This window comes from Trachurus japonicus, chromosome 6 (assembly GCF_045865225.1).
Source record: "Trachurus japonicus isolate A0001 chromosome 6, Traja_1.0".
NCBI lineage: Eukaryota > Metazoa > Chordata > Actinopteri > Carangiformes > Carangidae > Trachurus > Trachurus japonicus.
Genome location: NC_140912.1, coordinates 38,336,132 through 38,352,885, shown reverse-complemented (window position 1 = coordinate 38,352,885; position 16,754 = coordinate 38,336,132). Strand labels below are relative to the sequence as shown.

The following is a 16,754-nucleotide window of genomic DNA, read 5'->3' as shown; positions in this document are numbered from 1 at the left end:
TGTTGGACTGCTCTTAGCGCAGCTTTCACGTGTTAGAGCTAACAGTTAGTTGTGCTACAAATGGATGCTAACACTCCTGTTGATGCACTGCGCCGTCGCCGTGCCGACCCCTGGTCTGCTGTGACCACTTGGACCGGGGATGAGTACTGCCAGTCAGAAGAAGAACCTCAATAAAAGTATTATCCATCACTCAGATGAAAAACATATGAAAACAGGGCCCAGGTTGAAAATAACCAAAGTTGCCCTTTAACATCTGGCCAGGAGGGAAACTAGCCTTGTTGGCTCTAACTCTGGCCCACTGACAGTTTCTCTTTTAACTCTGTTGATTAGTGCTGCACTGTCCCTATGAAATAAACTAATAAATGAAATGAAACACAACACAGCTGTGACTCCGTGATGCCAGTGAACGCACCACAGCTGTGACTCCGTGGTGTCAGTGAATGCAACACGGCTGTGACTCCGTGATGCCAGTGAACGCACCGCGGCTGTGACTCCTCCGTGGTGCCAGTGAACGCACCGCGGCTGTGACTCCGTGGTGTCAGTGAACGCACCACTGCTGTGACTCCGTGGTGTCAGTGAACGCACCACTGCTGTGACTCCGTGGTGTCAGTGAACGCACCGCGGCTGTGACTCCGTGGTGTCAGTGAACGCACCGCGGCTGTGACTCCGTGATGCCAGTGAACGCACCTCGACTGTGACTCCGTGGTGTCAGTGAACGCACCACGACTGTGACTCCGTGGTGCCAGTGAACGCACCGCGGCTGTGACTCCGTGGTGTCAGTGAACGCACCGCGGCTGTGACTCCGTGATGCCAGTGAACGCACCGCGGCTGTGACTCCGTGGTGTCAGTGAACGCACCACTGCTGTGACTCCGTGGTGCCAGTGAAGGCACCGCGGCTGTGACTCCGTGGTGCCAGTGAACGCACCACGGCTGTGACTCCGTGATGCCAGTGAACGCACCGCGGCTGTGACTCCGTGGTGTCAGTGAACGCACCACGACTGTGACTCCGTGGTGCCAGTGAACGCACCGCGGCTGTGACTCCGTGATGCCAGTGAACGCACCGCGGCTGTGACTCCGTGGTGTCAGTGAACGCACCACGACTGTGACTCCGTGATGCCAGTGAACGCACCACGACTGTGACTCCGTGGTGCCAGTGAACGCACCGCGGCTGTGACTCCGTGATGCCAGTGAACGCACCGCGGCTGTGACTCCGTGATGCCAGTGAACGCACCACGGCTGTGACTCCGTGATGCCAGTGAACGCACCGCGGCTGTGACTCCGTGATGCCAGTGAACGCACCGCGGCTGTGACTCCGTGATGCCAGTGAACGCACCACGGCTGTGACTCCGTGATGCCAGTGAACGCACCGCGGCTGTGACTCCGTGATGCCAGTGAACGCACCGCGGCTGTGACTCCGTGATGCCAGTGAACGCACCACGGCTGTGACTCCGTGATGCCAGTGAACGCACCGCGGCTGTGACTCCGTGATGCCAGTGAACGCACCGCGGCTGTGACTCCGTGGTGTCAGTGAACGCACCACGACTGTGACTCCGTGGTGCCAGTGAACGCACCGCGGCTGTGACTCCGTGATGCCAGTGAACGCACCGCGGCTGTGACTCCGTGATGCCAGTGAACGCACCGCGGCTGTGACTCCGTGGTGTCAGTGAACGCACCACGACTGTGACTCCGTGGTGCCAGTGAACGCACCACGGCTGTGACTCCGTGATGCCAGTGAACGCACCGCGGCTGTGACTCCGTGATGCCAGTGAACGCACCGCGGCTGTGACTCCGTGATGCCAGTGAACGCACCACGGCTGTGACTCCTCCGTGATGCCAGTGAACGCACCGCGGCTGTGACTCCGTGATGCCAGTGAACGCACCGCGGCTGTGACTCCTCCGTGATGCCAGTGAACGCACCGAGGCTGTGACTCCGTGATGCCAGTGAACGCACCGCGGCTGTGACTCCTCCGTGATGCCAGTGAACGCACCACGACTGTGACTCCGTGGTGCCAGTGAAGGCACCACGGCTGTGACTCCGTGATGCCAGTGAATGCAACACGGCTGTGACTCCGTGATGCCAGTGAACGCACCGCGGCTGTGACTCCGTGGTGTCAGTGAACGCACCACGGCTGTGACTCCGTGGTGCTGTGACTCCGTGGTGTCAGTGAACGCACCGCGGCTGTGACTCCGCGATGCCAGTGAACGCACCACGGCTGTGACTCCGTGGTGTCAGTGAACGCACCGCGGCTGTGACTCCGCGGTGCCAGTGAAGGCACCACGGCTGTGACTCCGTGATGCCAGTGAACGCACCGCGGCTGTGACTCCGCGATGCCAGTGAACGCACCACGGCTGTGACTCCGTGGTGTCAGTGAACGCACCACTGCTGTGACTCCGTGATGCCAGTGAACGCACCGCGGCTGTGACTCCGTGGTGTCAGTGAACGCACCACGACTGTGACTCCGTGGTGCCAGTGAACGCACCGCGGCTGTGACTCCGTGGTGCCAGTGAACGCACCACGGCTGTGACTCCGTGATGCCAGTGAACGCACCGCGGCTGTGACTCCGTGGTGCCAGTGAACGCACCACGGCTGTGACTCCGTGATGCCAGTGAACGCACCACGGCTGTGACTCCGTGGTGCCAGTGAACGCACCACGGCTGTGACTCTGTGATGCCAGTGAACGCACCACGGCTGTGACTCCGTGGTGTCAGTGAACGCACCGCGGCTGTGACTCCGTGATGCCAGTGAACGCACCGCGGCTGTGACTCCGTGGTGCCAGTGAACGCACCGCGGCTGTGACTCCGTGATGCCAGTGAACGCACCGCGGCTGTGACTCCGTGATGCCAGTGAACGCACCACGACTGTGACTCCGTGGTGTCAGTGAACGCACCACGACTGTGACTCCGTGGTGCCAGTGAACGCACCACGGCTGTGACTCCGTGGTGCCAGTGAACGCACCACGGCTGTGACTCCGCGGTGCCAGTGAACGCACCACGGCTGTGACTCCGTGGTGTCAGTGAACGCACCGCGGCTGTGACTCCGTGGTGCCAGTGAACGCACCACGGCTGTGACTCCGTGGTGTCAGTGAACGCACCACGGCTGTGACTCCGTGGTGCCAGTGAACGCACCGCGGCTGTGACTCCGTGGTGCTGTGACTCCGTGGTGTCAGTGAACGCACCACGGCTGTGACTCCGTGGTGTCAGTGAACGCACCACGACTGTGACTCCGTGGTGCCAGTGAACGCACCGCGGCTGTGACTCCGTGATGCCAGTGAACGCACCGCGGCTGTGACTCCGTGATGCCAGTGAACGCACCACGGCTGTGACTCCGTGGTGCCAGTGAACGCACCGCGGCTGTGACTCCGTGATGCTGTGACTCCGTGATGCCAGTGAACGCACCGCGGCTGTGACTCCGAGGTGCTGTGACTCCGTGATGCCAGTGAACGCACCGCGGCTGTGACTCCGTGGTGTCAGTGAACGCACCGCGGCTGTGACTCCGTGATGCCAGTGAACGCACCGCGGCTGTGACTCCGCGATGCCAGTGAACGCACCGCGGCTGTGACTCCGAGGTGCTGTGACTCCGCGATGCCAGTGAACGCACCGCGGCTGTGACTCCGAGGTGCTGTGACTCCGTGATGCCAGTGAACGCACCGCGGCTCTGACTCCCAGGTGCTGTGACTCCGCGATGCCAGTGAACGCACCGCGGCTGTGACTCCGTGATGCCAGTGAACGCACCGCGGCTGTGACTCCGTGGTGCCAGTGAACGCACCGCGGCTGTGACTCCGTGATGCCAGTGAACGCACCGCGGCTGTGACTCCGTGATGCCAGTGAACGCACCGCGGCTGTGACTCCGTGATGCCAGTGAACGCACCGCGGCTGTGACTCCGTGATGCCAGTGAACGCACCGCGGCTGTGACTCCGTGATGCCAGTGAACGCACCGCGGCTGTGACTCCGTGATGCTGTGACTCCGTGATGCCAGTGAACGCACCGCGGCTGTGACTCCGTGATGCTGTGACTCCGTGATGCCAGTGAACGCACCACGGCTGTGACTCCGTGGTGCTGTGACTCCGTGATGCCAGTGAAGGCACCGCGGCTGTGACTCCGTGATGCCAGTGAACGCACCGCGGCTGTGACTCCGTGATGCCAGTGAAGGCACCGCGGCTGTGACTCCGTGATGCCAGTGAACGCACCGCGGCTGTGACTCCGTGATGCCAGTGAACGCACCGCGGCTGTGACTCCGTGGTGTCAGTGAACGCACCGCGGCTGTGACTCCGTGATGCCAGTGAACGCACCGCGGCTGTGACTCCGTGATGCCAGTGAACGCACCGCGGCAGCAGCTTAAAGCCCAGAGCAGCAGAGTGTTTAGTTGGTTAATTCAGTGATTAGACTGAGTGAAGCGTGAAGACGCCTTGAAACTGAATTAGACACAGAGGTTTTCAGGATCTCACGGAGCATTACACACACACACACACACACACACACACACACACACACACACACACACACACACACACACACACACACACACAGCAGACTTTATCTGTTTGAGATGAACTACTCTGAGTATCGGCCTTATTAACAGTTAGCTTAGCATTTTCAAGGTTCATCATTTGTTTCTCTAATTCTCTATTATATATATCAAGTAGCCTATGCTGCATTAAAATCTAATTTTGATATATATTTTGGATCTCATATCATTAAGTCTTAACACATTTAAAGTGTTTCAAAGTGTAATAACAGATGATATAGTTGAAATTCTCCATAAATTAATGTTTAATAACGTTCTTGTTTTGTGGACAAATGAAATGAATGTAACTTTTATTTTAAAGTGCCTATATATGGGCATACGTGAGATAAAGCACCGTGGCTGCCCACTGCTCCTCAGGGATGGGTTAAATGCAGAGAAAGAATTTCACTGTACTAGCTGTATATGTGACTAATAAAGTACCTTTACCTTTACCTTTAAGATGATTGATAATATATTAGAATAAATTCAGCTTCAGTTTAGTTTATTTGAAAAGGGACAATGTACATTAATAAAACACTGTAAAAAAAAAAAAAAAAGAAGAAGCTAGTTTTCATCGTTCGTCCCTTTGCCAAAAAAAAGGCAACCTTTAAAAAGAGCAACAAAGAAATAAAATACAATACCACATGGAATAGAACACATTCTATACACATAATAAATACACATTTGGACGAGTCAGTGCTCACATCTTTGGGTGTCTACAGCTAAATTAACTTATTGTATAAACCAACTCACGTATCCCTCCGCCCAGGGTTAGCGCCACCGATCAGCAGTTGGTTCGGTCCAAATAAAAACTGTGTTTTTCCTGAAAAAATTATATTATAGTGAACAATGGAACTGTGTTTTTTTTTCAGGTAAAACCTCTTTTAGGCCGTGAAAATAGGCCGTTTCTTTGGGTCTGTTCACAACACTGTATGTTGTAAATCTCTGGGCAGGGCTATTATGGGCTGGCGTTGCTAACAGGAGGAGTGCAGAGAGTCTTCTACTGCAGTTAAAGTACTTAGGGGCTATTTGTAGATCATACAACCACACTTTAAAAAAAATGATACTATCCCTTTAACTTTGGAGGATTAAACATTTGTGGATGCGACTGAAGTAAAAAGAGTCGTGACATCGTGTTAAAGCTGCAGTTGGTCTGAGGATGAAGAGGTCAAAGGTCGACGGTGACATCACCTGATGATGATGATGATGAAGAGGAAACAGACGGCGGCGCCCGCTGAAGGTCACCGGGACCGAGCGGCTCAGTCGCTCACGTGAGGAATCAGTTGATTAACATCCCACCCAATCACAAGATGTCATAACTTAGCTCTCAGGTTGGTAATGAGGTCTAATGCCCCCCCCCCCTACCCCCTCCCTCCCCCCGGGGGTAATTCCCCCGCCGGACGGAGGACTGATCAGATGTTGAGCTGTGGAATTAGAGGCAGAGAATCATTAAGAGCTGTTCAAACAGAGAGAAGAGGAGCAGCAGCAGAGTTAATGGTTTAATTACAGAGGAAAGCTCCCAGGATGAGCTGGATCAGACCAGAGTTCAGCTGCTGAACATCTGAACAAACTGATCCACGACCAGCAGACACTCAGAGTCAAAGGGGAAAAGTTTCTGCTAAAGCTCCGTCAGAATAAAGGTAGATGTTTGTGTTAAAGGGATAGTTTACACCCAAAATTGAAATCTCGGCGTAGCAGTGCATGTCCATATGACGGTTGCAAATGGATACCAACTGTCTTCGTAACAAAAAGACACACCAAAAAACATCCAGATACCTCCATGCTGCTCGTATGTAATGTCCGTCTATTGAAGCCCCGACATGAGAAATTGTCCTGAAAAAAATTAAATAAGTCTATATTTTAAGCTTGTTTTGTAGCGGAAACTCCTCTTCCTGGTCCGTCAAATTTGACGAACCGGGAAGAGGAGCTTCGAGAAGCTTCCGCTACAAACAAGCTTGAAATATAGACTTGCAACCGTCATATGGACATGCACTGCTACGCGGAGGACTCTGAAACTTCTTCCAGCCCTTAGTCCACATGAGGGGGAGGAGGAGATGAGGGACATTTCAATTTTGGGTGAACTATCCCTTTAAAGCTCCTTCAGAATAAAGGTAGATGTTTGTGTTAACGCTCCTTCAGAATAAAAGTAGATGTTTGTGTTAAAGCTCCTTCAGAATAAAGGTAGATGTTTGTGTTAACGCTCCTTCAGAATAAAAGTAGATGTTTGTGTTAAAGCTCCTTCAGAATAAAAGTAGATGTTTGTGTTAAAGCTCCTTCAGAATAAAGGTAATTGTCCCGGTGAATGTTTATTGTGTGAATGTCCCCCCCCCCCTCCCCTCCAGACAGTTTCCTGGTTGACTTCCTGCCATATGGCGGCAGCTGAGCGCGCGGCGGCGTGGCGGCGGTGCAGTAATGGCGTCCAGCTGGGCCCCGCCCCTCTTTAATCAGCGCGCCGCTCTGTGTGGCTGGTGGCTCCGCAGGGCATGCTGGGAAATCCTTCACACGGGGAAACAGGGCGCCGCGGGACGGGCTGCCAATCAGGACGCTCCGCTGTGAGGGCGGAGGGGGGCGGAGCTAAGAGTGACAGGCGGCGGCGCAGCGGCGGCGAGGACGACTGAGGACACGGGGCACGAGGACCAGCGTCTCTCCGGCTGCAGACACTCAGGCTGTGTAGTAAACCTCCTCCTGTCATGATGTAGTTACTAACTATCTAGTGTGTTCAACATGTTGTAGTGTTGTTTGAATTCTCCGTGATTTCATCCACTATGTAGTAGACGACAAAACACCCACAATGCACCGCAAAATTGAGTGAAGAAGCGATGTACACTACTTTCTACTCCCGTATCCCACAATGCAATGCGGTCGTGTTTTGCCAGAGAAGAAGAGCGAGCTAATAGAGAGCCTAAGCGGAAGCAGGAAGTAACGGTCACCATGGGACCTCAACTCTGAAAAACTCTCCATTCAAATGAATGAGACTGAAAGTTTTATTTCGTGATCCGTTTGAATTGCGCCATGAGAAACAACTCAGTCCTCTACCTGTTTAAAACATCACGTTTCATGAAGAGAAACCAGCTGTTTGTTGTAAAACTATTGTAGAATAAAATTCAGAAGAATCTGTAACCATGGCGACCACATGCCGCCCTTTCCCGTGTCAGTTGGTGACGTATTTTCTGTGGGACACAGATCTGTAGTTCTAGAGCGTCTTTACACTAAATACATTCTTCTGTTGCTGTTTTATGATAAACGGCTGATTTCTCTTCATGAAACGTGATGTTTTAAACAGGTAGAGGACTGAGTTTTTTCTCATGGCGCAATTCAATCGGATCACGAAATAAAATTTTCAGTCTCATTCATTTGAATGGCGAGTTTTTCAGAGTTGAGGTCCCATGGCGCCGTTACTTCCTGCTTCTGCTTAGGCTCTCTATTAGCATGTTAGCTAGGATTTCTTTAGGTTATTTAGCTGTAAACTCTTGGCTCCGTTTGCCTGAGCAGCAGGAGTTGGACAGCAGCATCCCAACAATAACAGGCAGCATTAAATCAATCTAATAAAGAAACTGGAGTAGAATATGGAGGAAATACCAGCTAACCAGCTAAGCTAATAGCCACAGCTAACGAGCTAAGCTAATAGCCACAGAGCCGTTACGGCTCACGGTCGGGATCACACAACAGTAGTTGACCAAACCAAACTAACGATATTTCAACAGTTTATTGTAGAGAAACACAACCACACAGAATCACATCCTCAAATGTTCCACAAGGGTCTGGTTTTTATTATTTTATTTTTATGTGTCCGGTTTGTTTACATGATTCTCGGTGCGTCTGCTACGTAGCAGCAGTAGGCTAACACGCTAACACGCTAACACCTGGAGCATCTGCTACGTAACCATGTTCAGAGAGTCACCGTGTAGCGTCTGAATCCTCCTCCCGTCATTCCTACATGATGTAGTGGATAGGGAGGGAGGGGATGAGTGGATGATTTACAACACAGCTAAAGTGTTCGTTTGTGTTTGTTGCTCGGAGTCGGTGACAGTCAGAGCAGCCGCCATCTTGTCTTCAGGTCGTTCATCACCTCTGACCTTCGACCTCTAACGTCCAGTCACTTCAGCTGCGTCCGAAAACACTCACTGTTCACTTTCTAGTGACGACGCCGTTATGTAGTGAGTATTAATATCAATAATAGCAATGAACTAAGAGGGAACTCGCTAAAACTTCGACCGCAAATGTGTCGTTCTGACAAAAGAAAACGTTTTTTACAGTGTAAAAGAGTTACGGAACGAGCTTCCAGAGAATGTAGCGCAGTTTGGGTCAAATAAGGACTTTCTATATAAGTATAAAGCAAGGTTATGACTTTTATTGTATGTATTTAAAGGGATAGTTCAACATTTAGTCAAACTGGCCCATTGCCATAATCCCTATAGCCATAGCAGTAGGTTCTTGCTCTTAAACCGGATTATCAGCAAATGTAATCAAAACAAAGATCAAACGTTTCAACAAGTATTTATTAGAACATCTGGAGACAAAGAGACAAACAGCTGGACACGAGGAGACAGATGTGCAGAACCTCTGGATCTGTGTGTGTGTGTGTGTGTGTGTGTGTGTGTGTGTGTGTGTGTGTGTGTGTGTGTGACCTCATTAACAGTGACATACTCACGCTGCCGTTTCACCTCATTAACACAGGTAACGAGCTGTGAGCCAATGAGCTGGAAGCTGATGAGAGTGGGAGGAGCCTGGACTCAGCTCTGGTAGTAGTTTAAAGGGATAGTTCAACATTTAGTCAAACTGGCCCATTGCCATAATCCCTATAGTCATAGCAGTAGGTTCGTTACCTTTAATTGTCGGTGCAAGCTGTTTTTAGAACGGTGGAGCAGAGCCGTGAGCTGCTCAGAGCTACGCTACGGAGGCTCATTATGGGATTTCTTGGTTTCCCTCATCAAACTCATCAAATACACAATCCAACAACTCCACAACGCTCTGGTGGACAAGTTGTGAGCTGCACATTCACCACGCTATGAGATAATAACACAACGTTACCACACAGAGTTGTTGTAGAGGGAAATTCATGCAAAACCGCTGATGCATGTTGCCTTCAGGGACAGTTTTTCATCAACAGTCTCTGTGTTTACAGCAGCAGCTCGTCTCTGAGACGGAGACTTCAGAGCTGCAGGTCCAACACGTCGTGAGAAGACGACTGAGACAACGTCCCGAAGTCCAGGTTGAGTTGTCCCTGAGAGCGCGAGCGAGACAGTCGCAGAGACGGGAGGATGTAGCGCTGAGTACGGCGTCCTCCAGAGAACCGCCCACCTGGACACGGAGACAGAGAGACAGGTGAAGACGGAGAGACAGAGAGACAGGTGAAGACAGAGAGACAGGTGAGTGACTGGTAGATGGATCACCTGTCCTTCAACAGCTTCAGGTGAAACGTTATTAAACCACAGCACGCTTCCTGCAGGTGGGGCGTCCTGGCTCCGCCCCCTCAGGTCACTTTATCTTCCCATGATCCATTGCGTCACACCACAAGGGAAGTGGGTTTTAGTAGCATTCTAGCGAGCGGCTAACTGGTAGCGTTAGCCACCGGTGTAGCTACCAAATGTGGGGGCTCCGGGCTGCCAAAACCGTTTGGACTAAATCTGATGTTTGTTATGTCTAGAAAACTAATTATTGAACAAACATTACTATTTCTGTGTGCACGTTTTTGTAATTAGTCATGGTTATCGTAGTTGTTAGCTTTGCTGCTGCTGACAGCTAACAGCAGCAGCAAAGCTAACAGCAGCAGCTAAGCTAACAGCAGGACGTCAGCTGTTAAAACCCTCCCGTTGTGGGACACGACATGAAACTACTCCAGTTAGCTCAGTCATGTTGGAACTAGGATATCCGCTGGAGAAAATATTTTTTTCATGGGCCGTTTATTGAGTTATTGTTTATTAACACTGCTAACGGCTAACGGCTAACAGCTAACGGTTAACCCAGCTAATCTAAAATGTTTGTTCAACAATTGGTTTTATAGACTTCATAAACATCAGAGTAGTCACAACGGTGATATAGTGACGTGAAAATGTGACATAAAGCTAAAACCTCGTCCGTATTGTTCTCATTAGAATTGTTGTGATGATTATAAATAAAGTCATCACGGCCGATGTCTATCAACCAGTCTATGCTATCAACAACACAGTAACGGTGGGATGGAGCGTCATGGCAACACCCAGCGTCATTCTCTGGAAAGTGGTGGATAGCAACACCACCACCAACAACAAACGGTCATGATGCGTTTCCTGTCTCACCTGACGCAGCGTCTGGTTTGGTGAAGACGTCGCTGCAGCCGCTCCAGTAGTGGACGGCCATCTTGCCGTGGTAATCTCTGAGGGCGGCTTTAGCATCTGGGACAGAGACGAGGAGACGAGGAGACAAGGAGACAAGGAGACGAGGTCAGTGACTGCTACAGAACTAATAGTCCAGGCAATTTAGCTCATTTTGGACCCAGAAATAGAACTAATTGTCACAGAATGTTTTTCACCATCCATCATTTCTATGAGGTGTCTAGAACAACATACTAAAAGTCCTAAGAAATCCTAGTTGGAGAAATATGTTTAATTCTCATCATTATTTACTGTATAAAGTCTATGGTGCCGACAACAATAGAGAGTTTGCAGACCTGCAGAACATGCTCTGACTCTGTGTGTGTGTGTGTGTGTGTGTGTGTGAGTGTGGGGGGGGGGGGGGGGGGGGGGTCTGGTGGTTGAGCTCATTAGCAGCCTCTCCTCTTCCTGTGGGGGGGGGGCTGTCAATCAAAGGGTCTGACTGGATCTGCATCAGTGACTCTCAGAACATCTGTCAGCGTGTAGAGATCAACGCTACAAACCTCACGTGTTACTGAGGAACGTCAGCAAACACGGCGACAGACAGATGATGATATTGATCACTGATCAGAATGATTCACTGTGAGTTCATTGTGGAGTTGTAGTCAAAAAGCAACTGGACTTCTTTTCTTGCTTGAAGACGTTTCACCCCCCTCATCCAAGAGGCTTCTTCAGTTCTGAGACTAATACCAGAAACCCAGAGTGGGGGGTCCTCTGATTGGTTTGTAGTGAAACCAAAGTCACATGACCACACCCCTGAAACTGGAGGGGGGTCATGTGACTAGGAGTCTCATGTCTCCAGGTGTGTATGGGGTTTAAATTTCCTCCCAACACAGCCTTGTAGGTGGCAGTAGGTGGCAGATAGATTGTGTCTTAGGCCACCACCTCTGTTTAGAGAAGGTTTCTCTGAGTGGACATAGATGGCTTCCTTCACCCCTCTCTCAAACCATCTGTCCTCCCTGTCCAACACAAGGACATTGGAGTCCTCAACAGAGTGACCTTTCTCCTTCAGATGCAGATGTCCAGCTGAGTCCTGTCCCCATGGAGACGGCTCTTCTGTGTTGTGCCATGCGTCGGTGGAGGGGCTGTTTGGTTTCCCCTCTGTAGAGGTCTGGAAGGTTTCTGGTATTAGTCTCAGAAGTGAAGAAGCCTCTTGGATGAAGGGTGAAACGTCTTCAAGAAAGAGAAGACGTCCAGTTGCTTTTTTACTACAACTATGACTGAGAACCTTCACGGACATGTAACTCACTGTGAGTGTTGATGAGGCTATGGACGATGTGCTGGTGTCCGTGGATGGAGGCGAGGTGGAGCGCCGTGTAGCCCTGGCAACACACACACACACACACACACACACACACACACACACACACACACACACACACACGTTTGTAGTGATTGTCAAACACCAGCAGTCTCGCAGACAGACAGACAGACAGCTTCATGTTGGTGATGGTCGTCTACGGTCGTCTCACATGTGACAGCAGCAGTGTTGTTATAGAGAGCCTAAAGCCTGGTTTATGCTTCTGCATCGCGGCGACGGTGTAGCGACGCAAACCACAAGGACTGTGATTGGTCCGCTCAGAACGTCAGTGTGGTAATTCACCCGTTCAGCCTCGACTGGTCAGACAGACAACAGACCATAACCTCTGCAAACGTCTTCTCCGTCACCTGCGCTTCAACATTTGCAATAAAAGCGTTTGTTTTTCAGTTGCCGTTGTTACTGTGACCTGAAGCAACGTGTTCCCTGGACGCAGAACTTCCAATGCTCAACGACTGCGTCGGGTCTATGCTGTAGGTCCGCCGTCGCCACGACGCAGAAGCATAAAGCAGGCTTAAGCGGAAGCAGGAAGTGACGTCGCCATGTGACCTCAAGTCGGAAAAAGTTGAGGCTCTCTATTAGCTGTAGTTCAGTTAAACAGTAGAAGTATTAGTTGTAGTGCAGCAGCATCACCAGTACTGGAAGTCAGTCCTATGAGCATCAGTGTAGCAGCAGCTGGTGAGTGAACAGTCGGTGTGTTACTGAGCTGAGATCAGCTGCTGCAGCAGAATGAGACAGATGTTGGTGTTTTAACCTGAGTGACAGCTGGCTGGTGGATCATGTGACCAATCAGCTGAGTCCGTCAGCTGCAGTAACGGAGCCTCAGTCTGACACAAACTCTCAGTCTGTCGTTTGTTCACATTAACACGTCGAGTCCCGGAGGAGCTGCCGTCACCGCGGAGACAAACAGACGCTGGCGTCCTGTCAGTCCAACCCAGAGACGACAGAGCGGCCGTTTGAAGTCGGCGTCGATTAGCGGGAGGAGCGTGGAGCTAACGCAGCTGTAAACGGGCCCTGGAGGACGTTTGAAGTTCACAACAAAGAGCATCAAACACCGTCGCACACGGCTGTCAACAGCTTCATCTGCATCTGCACACACTCCTGAACCACTCACACTCTGTATGATGACACACGTGTGTGTAGAGATGATGGAGTCAAGTGACAACACGCTGACGGATCAGAGCTGATGGACGGAGACGTCTGGACAAACTGCAGCTAAACACTCAGACTGAACTGTGACAGCAGCAGCAGAGAGGAGCCTCAGATCCTCAGAAACACAACGACAATGACTGATACACAGTAAAACTACTGTCAGACAGAGAAATACACACCCACAACAACTGATACACGATAAAACTACTGTCAGACAGAGAAATACAACCAGACTACAGCCAGTTGGTAAGAAGTAAAGCGTTAGTAACTGTGCGTTCACACCAAAAGCTTCCAAAGCGTCAAAAACGCTTGAGGCTGGGCGTCAGACAAGACAGCTCCCAAAACGGCAAATATTTCCAGCCACTTTGGCCGCTCGTCACGTGACTGACGTCAAAGTTCGATCGTGCTGGTCATTGGGGAGCCGAAATACAAAAAAAAGAAAAAAAAGGCAGCCGACGGATATCTCTATTCTGACAGGCTGCCGCCGGTTGCCGCTTAACCGCGTCATAGCTCATTACCCTAAAGTTAAGCCTGGCTCAACTTCTCGTCTGGTGACGCTTTGGAAGCTTTGGAAGCTTTGGAAGCTTTGGAAGCTTTGGAAGCGCGGCGACGCCTGTTGACGCTTTAGACGCTCAGTGTCGCCGGACTCTCATTGAAAATGAATTGACTTCCGGCGTTTTTGACGCTTTGGAAGATTTTGGTGTGAACGCACAGTAAGAAGTAGAGCGTTGGTAGGAAGTAAAGCGTTGGTAAGAAGTAGGAAAGCGTTGGTAAGAAGTAGAGCGTTGGTAAGAAGTAGAGCGTTGGTAGGAAGTAAAGCGTTGGTAGGAAGTAAAGCGTTGGTAGGGGGTAAAGCGTTGGTAGGAAGTAAGGCGTTGGTAAGAAGTAAAGCGTTGGTAAGAAGTAAAGCGTTGGTAAGAAGTAAAGCGTTGGTAGGAAGTAAAGCGTTGGTAGGAAGTAAAGCGTTGGTAGGGGGTAAAGCGTTGGTAGGAAGTAAAGCGTTGGTAGGAAGTAAAGCGTTGGTAGGAAGTAAAGCGTTGGTAAGAAGTAAAGCGTTGGTAGGAAGTAAAGCGTTGGTAGGAAGTAAAGCGTTGGTAAGAAGTAGAGCGTTGGTAGGAAGTAGAGCGTTGGTAGGAAGTAGAGCGTTGGTAGGAAGTAAAGCGTTGGTAGGAAGTAAAGCGTTGGTAGGAAGTAAAGCGTTGGTAAGAAGTAAAGCATTGGTAGGAAGTAAAGCGTTGGTAAGAAGTAGGAAGTAAAGCGTTGGTAAGAAGTAGAGCGTTGGTAGAAAGTAAGGCGTTGGTAGGAAGTAAAGCGTTGGTAAGAAGTAAAGCGTTGGTAGGAAGTAAAGCGTTGGTAAGAAGTAAAGCGTTGGTAGGAAGTAAAGCGTTGGTAGGGGGTAAAGCGTTGGTAGGAAGTAAAGCGTTGGTAGGAAGTAAAGCGTTGGTAGGGGGTAAAGCGTTGGTAGGAAGTAAAGCGTTGGTAGGAAGTAAAGCGTTGGTAGGAAGTAGAGCGTAGCTAGACTACAACCAGACTATAACCTGACTACATCTTTGATTTGATGAAACTCACCCCCTGCAGAGTTATGGGATGGGGGGGGTCAGAGAAACAGTGAAGGTCAGAGACTGAGTTGACTGTGATTTGACTCCAGTTAATATTTGTTGGGGGGTCAGTGACTCACTTACATGCTGAGGTGCAGTAGGTCCAGTTGGGAGGGGGGGTTAAAACAGAAACAAAACACATCAGTGACAGCATCTGAGCTTCCATCTAAAATCTTCTGTGGATGAAGAAGAGCGTGTAGCTGTGTAGTTAGCGTGTAGTTACAGTGTAGTTACCGTGTAGTTGTGTAGTTAGCGTGTAGTTACAGTGTAGTTACCGTGTAGCTGTGTAGTTAGCGTGTAGTTACAGTGTAGTTACCGTGTAGTTAGGGTGTAGTTACCGTGTAGTTACTGTGTAGTTACTGTGTAGTTAGGGTGTAGTTACTGTGTAGTTACTGTGTAGTTACTGTGTAGTTAGGGTGTAGTTACTGTGTAGTTACTGTGTAGTTACTGTGTAGTTAGGGTGTAGTTACTGTGTAGTTACTGTGTAGTTAGGGTGTAGTTACTGTGTAGTTAGGGTGTAGTTACTGTGTAGTTAGCATGTAGCTGTGTAGTTAGCGTGTAGCTGTGTAGTTAGCGTGTAGCTGTATAGTTACTGTGTAGTTAGCGTGTAGCTGTGTAGTTAGCGTGTAGTTACTATGTAGCTGTGTAGTAAGTGTGTAGTTAGGGTGTAGCTGTGTAGTTACAGTGTAGTTAGCGTGTAGCTGTGGAGTAAACAGACTTCATCAGACTGGTCCGGTGTGAGAACAGGAAGTGTGAGGACGGTGTGGAGCTGTGTAGTTAACGTGTAGCTGTGTAGTTAGCGTGTAGCTGTGTAGTTAGTGCGTAGCAGTGTAGTTAGCGTGTATACTGTGTAGTTAGCGTGTAGCTGTGTAGTTAGCGTGTAGCTGTGTAGTTAGCGCGTAGCTGTGGAGTTGTGTAGTTAGCGTGTAGCTACAGTGTAGTTAGCGTGTAGCAGTATAGTTAGCGTGTAGCTGTGTAGTAAACAGGCTTCATCAGACTGGTCCGGTGTGAGAACAGGAAGTGTGAGGACGGCGTGTAGCTGTGTAGTTAGCGTGTAGCTGTGTAGTTACAGTGTAGTTAGCGTGTAGCTGTGTAGTTAGCATGTAGCTGTGGAGTCACAGTGTAGTTGTGTAGTTAGCGTGTAGCTGTGTAGTTAGCGTGTAGCTGTGTAGTTAGTGCGTAGCAGTGTAGTTAGCGTGTAGCAGTGTAGTTAGCGTGTAGCTGTGTAGTTAGCGCGTAGCTGTGGAGTTGTGTAGTTAGCGTGTAGCTACAGTGTAGTTAGCGTGTAGCTGTGTAGTTAGCGTGTAGCTGTGGAGTAAACAGGCTTCATCAGACTGGTCCGGTGTGAGAACAGGAAGTGTGAGGACGGCGTGTAGCTGTGTAGTTAGCGTGTGTAGCTGTGTAGTTAGCGTGTAGCTGTGTAGTTAGCGTGTAGCTGTGTAGTTAGCGTGTAGCTGTGGAGTTAGCGTGTAGCTGTGTAGTTAGCGTGTAGCTGGGGAGTTAGCGTGTAGCTGTGTAGCTGTGTAGTTAGCGTGTAGCTGTGTAGTTAGCGTGTAGCTGTGTAGCTGTGTAGTTAGCATGTAGCTGTGGAGTTACTGTGTAGTTAGCGTGTAGTTGTGTAGTTAGCGTGTAGCTGTGGAGTTAGCATGTAGCTGTGTAGTTAGCGTGTAGCTGTGTAGTTAGCGTGTGTAGCTGTGTAGTTAGCGTGTAGCTGTGGAGTTAGCGTGTAGCTGTGTAGCTGTGTAGTTAGCGTGTAGCTGTGGAGTTAGCGTGTAGCTGTGTAGCTGTGTAGTTAGCGTGTAGCTGTGGAGTTACTGTGTAGTTAGCG

General features: G+C 50.2%; 1 protein-coding gene across 1 annotated transcript in view; it reads right to left on the bottom strand.

Annotated features, from left to right (window-relative positions):
- Positions 1-9,657: 9,657 nt before the first annotated feature.
- Positions 9,658-16,754, bottom strand: part of LOC146986671 (uncharacterized) — a 41,859-nt gene continuing 34,762 nt past the window's right edge. The window contains exons 8-10 of the mRNA XM_085780524.1: positions 12,108-12,180; positions 10,784-10,879; positions 9,658-9,806 (exon numbers count right to left, since the gene is read on the bottom strand). Of these exons, the coding sequence (XP_085636650.1) occupies positions 9,658-9,806; positions 10,784-10,879; positions 12,108-12,180 (318 nt within the window). The remainder of the gene's footprint in view (positions 9,807-10,783; positions 10,880-12,107; positions 12,181-16,754) is intronic.